The sequence below is a fragment of the Orbicella franksi genome, chromosome 3 (genome assembly GCF_964199315.1).
Source record: "Orbicella franksi chromosome 3, jaOrbFran1.1, whole genome shotgun sequence".
Taxonomy (NCBI): domain Eukaryota; kingdom Metazoa; phylum Cnidaria; class Anthozoa; order Scleractinia; family Merulinidae; genus Orbicella; species Orbicella franksi.
In genome coordinates, this window is record NC_138147.1 from 22,570,251 (window position 1) to 22,580,000 (window position 9,750).

Consider the following 9,750-nt stretch of genomic DNA (forward strand, 5'->3'; position numbering starts at 1 on the left):
AAACATAAAAAGAGGTACAGATTCATGCAGATTCTGTATACAATTAATAATCTTAAGTGATAGACGGAAAATAATTAAGAGTCCCTGTCCATAAAAATGGAAAATAACTCGGCAAGGGTCGAAAATTCGATTTCGCTCATATTTTTATGGCAGATAGGCTAGGGCATGACAAAAACTACTGGATAGTTTTTTTGGCAAAATATCCTTTTATTTCAAAGAAATATGCAAATTACCAAATTCCGTTAAAATCGTCATTTGACGCACCATTTTATTAAACAAGTTTGAGAGCCTCGCATGCAAAACCACATTATTCTTCCGTCTTTAAAACACTCAAATATTTTTGTGCAATGTTTAAATGTGTACTGGGTTGATTTTAGGGAATGTTGCGTTGTCTTTTTGGGTGCACAATAATTAAATTTCGAAGACATATATTTCATTCACTTAAAAGTACTTCGTGAATATAATTAAATTTCGCCATGTGCGAAACCTTCAAATGGACCAAGCTTCTGGTGGTTGAATCGCAGAAGGATGGTCTACAGATTCCTGTAAAAATTTCTTTGGGCAACTGATTGTGAGCGACGCGAGAGCTTTTCAAAGTACGTCCAAAATGCAAATATTTGATCATCCGTCGTCAAATTTCAATTTACGGGTTAGACGTATATTTTAGCATGCGCCACATGACTTGACCTTTGTTAAGCTGAAATAGACACAGAGCTGATAATTTCGAAATGTTCTAACCTCATTTGCTGTAAAAGGCAGGTCCAAAGCCGATTTGACGTGTTTCTAGTCGATCTCTCGCCATTCGTCGCACATGAAGCAGATGTTTGCTTTTGTTTACACAAGGTTAACGTTCGATGTACATCGCCTTCTGTCAACCTATTATTGGTCGAATACTATGAATCTGTGACCATCTTTCTGCGCATATGACCATCACTGGATCTAAGTCTAAAACGGCTGAGTCACTTGTAGATAGTTGCTTGCTTTGCGCTGCGCCAAAATATTGGGTTTGATCGATTGCTGACCATTGCTGATAAGCGTGTCGGCGCAGCACAATCTCACAGCCGTTATTGTTCGTCACGCAATGCTGTCACGGCATATGCTGCACATTTCGATCTATTTTGTATAGAGTACTCTCAGGATAAGTGAAACAATTTAATCATTGTTCATCTGTTTTTTCATATATATAATAATATATGTGTATATTTATATAATCATATTCTATTGTGAACGTGGCCTCGGTCCAAATCACGTTTGTTGTACGTTCTGATGTTTCAGACAACAGCTGATGAAGCTAGTACCTGTACTCACTAGAATTTTAAGAAAATCGCCATAAAAAAAATTATAGATTAATGAAGCAAGAACTAGCTGAAATCACAACGTGTCTAATTCGTGAGAAAAACAGACTAAATTTAATTACTAATTACGTGAGTAAATAGCCCTGGCCATGCCATTTTGTTTGGCGTATTTTGTTTGCTTAGTGGCGAGGCATTGGTATGTAACAGAAAATAGAGGACTGTTGTCAATACAGTCCAAAATTATCGTCAGTAAAATATTGTAGATAAAACACCTATTGACCGGTTACCTCCGCGGCCATCATATGGTCATTCCGATAAGGGTTTCATTATTGTCTTTACCCCTATGAAGCGGCCACCCAAAATTTAACAACTTTGTTTTGGAAAGGGCGATGGCAGATAAGAGTCTGAAATTGAGGGTGCATGACGAGTGATAATTCAAACACACGTCTATCATGATTGTATTGAATTGACTCCATGTTCACCAAGAAATTTATAGCCCGATAGTGAAAAATTAAATATTCAAGGTACACCAACCTAGCCCCATTAAGCGGTCGCCACCCATTTCCCCGAGGGTAGCCCACTGTATTACATGTAAACCAAAAATAATTGCATAGCGCGAAAAGACCTAGGTCTGAGTTTAGCGTTACAGTATTAGGCAGGGGCATGTGGGTAGCGATGGTCGAGTAAAAGATAACAACAGGGGCAATGGTAATTATTCATTATTTTCATTTCTTAATTTAATCTCTTCCTACTCAACACGATTGTGTGCTCCCAGTGATTCCAAGCCTTACGGAGCCTTATGTATTGGGATAGAAATTGTCCCACCCCTACCCCCTAAAATGGGATGACAGAATTGCGTGACGAACAAGGAACCGCTGCAAGCAAGGATTCAAGCTATCAAACCATGATGATCAAACGTAATATTTTGGTGTAGTGCAAAGCAAGCAACTATCTACGAATGACTTAGCCGTTTTTGACTTAGATGCAGTGGTGATCATATGTGTCGAACAAGGGTCACAGATTCATGGTATTCGACCGTTAAATAAGTTGACAGTTGGCGATGTACATCGGACGTTATGTAAACAAAAGCAAACTTCTGCTTTATGTGCGACGAATGGTGAGAGAAACACATCAAATCGGCTTTGGACCTGCCTTTTACAGCAAATGAGGTTAGAACATTTCGAAATTATCAGCTCTGTGTCTATTTCAACTTAACATAGGTCAAGTCATGTGGCGCATGCTAAAATATACGTCTAACCCGTAAATTGAAATTGACGACGGATGATCAAATATTTGCATTTTGGACGTACTTTGAAAAGCTCTCGCGTCGCTCATAATCATTTGCCCAAAGAAATTTTTACAGGAATCTGTAGACCATCCTTCTGCAATTCAACCACCAGAAGCTTGGTCCATTTGAAGGTTTCGCACATGGTGAAAATTAATTATATTCACGAAGTCCTTTTAAGTGGATGAAATACATGTCTTCGAAATTTAATTATTGTGCACCCAAAAAGACAACGCAACATTCCCTAAAATCAGCACAGTACACATTTAAACATTGCACAAAAATATTTGAGTGTTTTAAAGACGGAAGAATGATGTGGTTTTGCATGCGAGGCTCTCAAACTTGTTTAATAAAATGGTGCGTCAAATGACGATTTTAACGGAATTTGGTAATTTGCATATTTCTTTGAAATAAAAGGATATTTTGCCAAAAAAACTATCCAGTAGTTTTTGTCATGCCCTAGCCTATCTACCATAAGAATATGAGCGAAATCGACCCTTGACCTTCGAAATTAAGAATTTGTCTGATTTTTACGGGCAGGCACTCTTAAGTCTGCATACGAGCCAAGTGGCCCATTATCCTTACTAATAGCCATACAAATCAGCAAAATTCCAGCTGCCTCAAACTGTTTAACCTCAAGCTGTTCAAATGCCAGTGAAGACAAGTCTGCTTTCATACAATGGACTAGAGTTGTCAATGTGAGTGTTGCATCAGTACCCAAATTAGCCTGTGTTTAAAGTATTGTATTTAAGATAGTTTTTCAAATGATCCTTCCAGTTAGATAACATAAAAGAGGTACAGATTCATGCAGATTATGTATACAATAAATAATCTTCAGTGATAGAGGGACTTGAATTAGATGGTTCACTTGATCAATGTAGAGTTTTATAGTCTGTTACTGGCAAGGAAATTAATGGTTTATTATTTTTGTTTTATTAACACAAAGGTGGATGATTCACCCACATACAGTTAATGCCTTCTATGATAGAGTGACTAACAAAATCAGTAAGTATTTGGTTAACTTTTTGTTACCTACTACGCGTAAACATCACGTTTCTCTATAATTCAAATAATAATCAATTGGTGGAAACAGATTGAAACCTGTATCACACTCGCTTTCCAAGCAACCCTAACCCATATTTTATGTCACCTCATTTTATTGTTCTTTCACGCACAGAGAGAGATGTACATTGTACATTTCGCTTATGATATTGCTCTCTATAGTTTTCTCGCAATGGCAATTGCTGGGAGCTTTTCGTGCTCGGAAAGTGAGTCAATTTAGGCTTAAATCAGATTGGTTCATCTTGTTTTCTAATATTGCAGGATCCACTGATTTCTCACCTTTTTAAAACCTGCTGAAGTGAGTTAGGAATCATTCCAAATTAAAATCTCCTGAAAGTTGTAGTTTTCCATTATATATTTAATTTGTTACATGTTTTCATGATACCAATTACATATTGATATCCTCTGTTTTCAAATTGATGAGAATGGCTGAAATTAAAGAACCTGTCTCCCCTCACTTTTTTCAACAAAGAGCTGACTTGACAGAATGTCCACCAGTTGAGATGTTTCCTTTTGACAGCTATTCCAGGACGACTTGCCGCAAAACCCTGAATAGTGTCTCCATGCGTACTAAGCTTGTGGGTTAACTCTGCCGAGCGACTTTTTAAAAATGTTATTTAAATGATACCTTTCATTGGTCATAGTCAACGTTTGCAAAGGAACGACTTTTTTGTGCTCCGCTAAAAGTGGTCCAGTTTGTCCTTCAGCTTAGTCTTTTTTGTAAAAAAAAACACGCAAGCATGGCAATACTGACCTAAATGTTGGTTTGTATGGAAATGCAGCTGAATTATCCTGTGTCAGCCAGCTAACGAGCGTTATTACTACCCGAAGCCAACCGACGAAGCGGTCCGCCATTACTGTGGTCGACAACAATACCTGGCAGTAAATATTCTCATTTTGTGTGGTGATATCGCTCAAAACCCAGGACCTGGCGTTGCCCTTCGTGAAAGGGTTTGGAAGTTTGCCATTGGAACGTTCATGCAGCATCTATTAACAGAGAGCAAACTTGAGGAGATAAGAGTCCTGCTGACAAGTCCAAACAACAAAGAAGAAAAACCTGATATTATGATATTAACTGAGACGTTTTGTTCAGTGAAAGTGCCTGACTCGCTCTATTCTACTCCAGGATGCCAAATGTATCGTAAAGATAGAATCATCCGGAGCGCCTTCGACAGTGTGATGACTATGTCTTCTAGGATGTCCGATCACCTCCCAGTCATTGTTAACAGGAAATTTATTCGCTCGAAAAACAATGATAATCAACACACCTCAACAACATACCGCGACATAAAGAGTCTTAACAAAGAGCAATTTATTTCATCGTTGCATGAGGCTCCCTGGGACTGCGCCTTTGTATTCGAGGATCCTAATGATGTAGTTGACACCTGGTACGAAATATTCAGTGGCATTATTGATGAGTACCTTCCTTTGAAACAAGAGAGTAAAGCGCAAAGCTCAGCCAAAATGGTTCAATGCTGAAATCCTAAAAGGGATAAACGCTAGGGACAAACTTCTCAACAAAGCCAGAAAGAGCCAGGCAGAAAGTGACTGGAATGCATTTAAACAAGCAAAAAACAGTGTGACTGAACTTCAGGGATAAAACTAACGAAAACAAGAACAACTCCAGGAAACTCCGGAACGTTATCAAATGTCTATCAAATGATGACAAAAGCGCTGAAAGTGGAATTAAACCTCTCACAGAAAACGAGGAAAATATCTTGGATAAACAAAGTATTGCCGAGATTCTAAATTTGTTTTTCGTTGATCAACCCAAGAAACTGGTTGTGGCACCGCTGGAGCTTGATTCGCCGACTGGCCACCCACCAATAACGACTCACAGACAGGGCATTGGATCATTTGACCTCCCGACAATAACACGGAGGAGGGTTGTAGAATTATTGGAAGGTTGCAAAAGTCACCCCTGTCTTCAAAGGAAATGGCAGTAGGAATGATAAGAACAACTACAGACCGATTTCTGTGCTTCCCATTCTCTCTAAAATACTAGGGAAACACATATGTGAACACAGTAAATGGTTTGAACCCAGGAGTATCAGTAGTTCGTATAGTGTGATCGTCCGGGTGAGTGTAGTTCTGAAAAGAACTGTTGTTGGTGACTGACGTTTCGACAACCTGAGCGGAAGTCATCTTCAGAGTCGAGTGTCAAGAGTCAAGTGTCATCTTCAGAGTCAAGCTTGACTCTGAAGATGACTTCCGGTCAGGTTGTCGAAACGTCAGTCACCAACAACAGTTCTTTTCAGAGCTACACTCACCCGGACGATCACACTATACGAACTACATATGTGAACACTTGCGCAATTTCCTTAAGGAGAACGATCTGTTTCACCATGTCCAGTCTGGTTTCCAGGATATCCCACTCAGCTGAAACTGCACTTATTCATTTGGTTGACCAGTTGCTTTTTAACCTCGACTATGATAAAGTCACTGGCCTTGTTTTTATAAACGAGTCCGAAACAAAATCTATGCTTGTTACGGGAAAACGATTGATGAAGAAGATGGAACATTCCTCCCTTCTTAACTTAGTCAGGTACACTCGCACAAACTGCTCGGGGTGACGATCGACAATCAGCTTTCCCTTGACGAGCATGTGGATGACCTATGCAAGAAGTTAGCACAGAGAATCGCTGTGTTACGGAAAATTAGATGCTAACTGCCTCTTGATCAAAGGAAACTTTATTATAACGCAATGATTAAGCAGACAATGCTATATGCCTAAACCGCGTGGACATCCTGCTCTGTAGAAAACATTCAGAATGTGTTCAGACTACAAAAACGCGAAGCCCGCGTAATACTGGGTGCCGACACAAAAGCGAACAGTGTGAAATTTTTTAAACAATTAGGTTGGGTTCCATTTTATTATGAAGTGAAAATAAATAAGTAAATATTGGTATATAAACGGATTTTAGGGGAGTGACCATCTTATCTTACCCAGATGCTTATTAGAAATGCAAAGGTAAACGGAAGAACGAGCAGGCATGGTCAATTAAACCTTGTCTGCCCCCCATTCAAACAGGAGTCTGAGGGTGGAAGGTCTTTCTCAGTATCGACTAGCCGCCTCTGGAATATGAGGCTGCCCATATCAAAAATCAATCTAACCGTATAAAAAGCTTCAAAAAAATCCATTTTAAAATATTTTATGGACAGTTAAAGAGAATTGGACCATTTTTATCAAGATATGTAAATTTTTAATCTTTTTAATTTTCTTGTTTTAATTGTTAGACTTGATCCAATGCTTTGCTTTTTAATATCTTAGTGTATCTCACCTCTCAGTTTTTTTATATAATCGTTGGATATTTGAGAATCAGTTTCTTATTTTTAATTTTTAACACGTCAGCTTTTTATTCTGTAAATATTTATGTGAGGGCCACTGGTTTTTCAGTGATTAGTGTTGTGTGCTACCCTCAATAAATAAAGCTTGTTATTATTATTATTATTATTATTATTATTATTATTATTATTATTGGACTAGTGCATACTTCACCAGGGAATTTTGCAATACTACAAAAGTGGTTTCTATATACGGCAAAGATGACCCATTGCACGCACAACAAAAGTAGTTGACTGATTCCATGAAGACTAGTTGCATAATGGTGCAAGATGTTTACTTCACATTCTCCATGTTGTCGCTCAAGAGACTTCTTGATACTTCTTTATTTCCACCAATTTAATCTGAACAGCACAATCTTCATCAGGAAATAGAACGTCATAAGTGGCATATAAAGGTATTATTGTACATTGGTGTCACCAGCTCGATTTTGATTGGCTATAAGCACGCAGCTAATTCTTGCCTGCTCTGTTTCTCTTATGTCATACCTACAGACAATAGTATTATTGCGTTCGACGAAGTGGAACGCAAACCTAATTTGACCTGTGGCTTTCCAGAGTTGGTTGCCCTGTGCACGGTTCTAGGCCGAAAAACCCACATTCCTGTAAGGACACCAAAATAGCCACCCCGCTTGATTTTTGCAGGGGCATGTCACGGCCAGTAAACTGGTACCGTTTAATGCTAAGACATGTGATAAGACATGTGGCGAACATGTGAGTATGTGAGCAGGCTATGTGAGCTCGTCTTTCCGATGGATCTCTCTTTGACTTCTTTCCATTCAGTCGCCGTACGCTTCGCTATTATTTGCTCTCAGCGTTAGGTTTTGGCGAAATTTTGACGCTTCGACGGTAGCATTTATCGAAATCTGAGGGAATTGTCCTTGTTTATTAACACGACTTGGCTTTTGGATGATAACCGTGGAACAGCTACATTTTGATTGCATTTGTTGATTAGTTCCAGTCGTGACAGATAGCTCAGTATTTTCCCTGATGAATAAAGTAGTCTTATGGATCTTGCCTTCAGAGTACTTTTCCACCGATTCCAAACAATAGAATTTCGACCGGATAAAGACTCGAATTAGTCGCACGGAGTTTGTTTACGATAAACGACCACGCGAACCGAGCACGCGATTGCAAATGCTAGCTTAGAATAATGTACGTGACTTAAATATCCTATTAAACTTGAGAGTCTACAGAAACTGGCGGCGTCACGCAATGTATCAACAGATCGTGACCTCTTCACTAGCATGGACTTTGACACTATGCATATATGTGTCTGACTGTAAAACCTCGGTTGCTGCTGAAAAAAAAATTGATTTTAGCAATAGACAAAGGTTGAAAGTCAGCTAGTGAAATCATTTATTGACGGTATATATATATTAGAGTGAGAGCGTCGAACGCACTCTCATAATCTCTGATTACTACTAGTATATGCACAATTGACGTCATACCTACAGACAACAGTTTTATGCATGCAGAAGTGACGTCACCTAACACACTAACCAGCAGTTTGATCAGTTTTGTCATGGCGGAGTCGAAATCAAGGTTTGCCACATTATCACATCGCGTAGAATGCCTATTGTTCTCGGGACATTTACTTGCAGTCGAATAAAAATTATAGGTCTGTAATATTAGCAGCGAAGCGTAAACAGGGACGCTCTGATTGGTCAAAGATCACGTACGCTTTCCTCCGAAGGGAATACTGCCTTAGCTCATTAACTTGTCAAGGCGGGGCTAAGAAACAAAGGCCTCGAAAGTTATTCTTTATTCTATTGTTTCCGATATCGCGTATTTCAAGCTGGCTATTTCAAGCGTTGGACTTGTAATGGATATTTGCATCCGATTTTTACCATAGGCCATTACATGTATCCGGGTTTTTCGTACCAACGTCTTTTCGTACCACCCATTTTCGTACCACCTACATACACGTTCGTACATGTTCGTACCACATAAACATACATTCCAAATAGCACAGATTTAGACTATCTGATAGTCTAAATGAGATTTTAGATGTATAGCATGGTTTTGGTGTGATTTCTTTACGTAAAGGATATCACAGAAGAAGTTCCGGAGAATAATTATCCACGGAATAACACTCTTATCTTCACGCGAGCGAATTATTCTGTGACAAAAACTTCGAAGATTGTTGTCACACAATAACTCGTTCGCCTCTTCGAAATTTTTCAGTAATTGGCGATGTTTCCCTTACTTTATTCGCCTTGAAATCCCCTAAAACTTTGCAAGGAATAAAAAGAATTGTTTCTTTGCTAAAGATCTGGTCTTGAAAGCCGAGCTTCTCAAAAATATCTGACTGATGACACCAGTCTTCACGCTGTTGTTGTCACATAATAACTCGCTGGCCTCTTTGAAGTTTTTCAGTAATTGGCGATGTTTACCTTACTTTATTCGCCTTGAAATCCCCTAAAACTTTGCAAGGAATAAAAAAAATTGTTTCTTTGCTAAAGATCTGGGCTTGAAAGCCGAGTTTCTCAAAAAAATCTGACCGATTGACACGAGTCTTCACGCTGTTGTTGACAATAACTTGCTCGCCTCTTTGAAGTTTTTCAGTAATTGGCGATGTTTACCTTACTTTATTCGCCTTGAAATCCCCTAAAACTTTGCTAGGAATAAAAATAATTGTTTCTTTGCTAAAGATCTGGTCTTGAAAGCCGAGTTTCTCAAAAAAATCTGACCGATTGACACGAGTCTTCACGCTGTTGTTGACAATAACTTGCTCGCCTCTTTGAAGTTTTTCAGTAATTGGCG

At 38.9% G+C, this 9,750-nt stretch overlaps 1 protein-coding gene across 1 annotated transcript in view; it reads left to right on the forward strand.

Moving 5' to 3' along the window:
- LOC145482674 (endothelin-converting enzyme homolog) overlaps positions 1-9,750 on the forward strand; it is a 237,657-nt gene that overhangs the window by 110,171 nt on the left and 117,736 nt on the right. Inside the window, exon 12 of the mRNA XM_081461309.1 lies at positions 3,527-3,585. Coding sequence (XP_081317435.1) covers positions 3,527-3,585 — 59 coding nt within the window. The remainder of the gene's footprint in view (positions 1-3,526; positions 3,586-9,750) is intronic.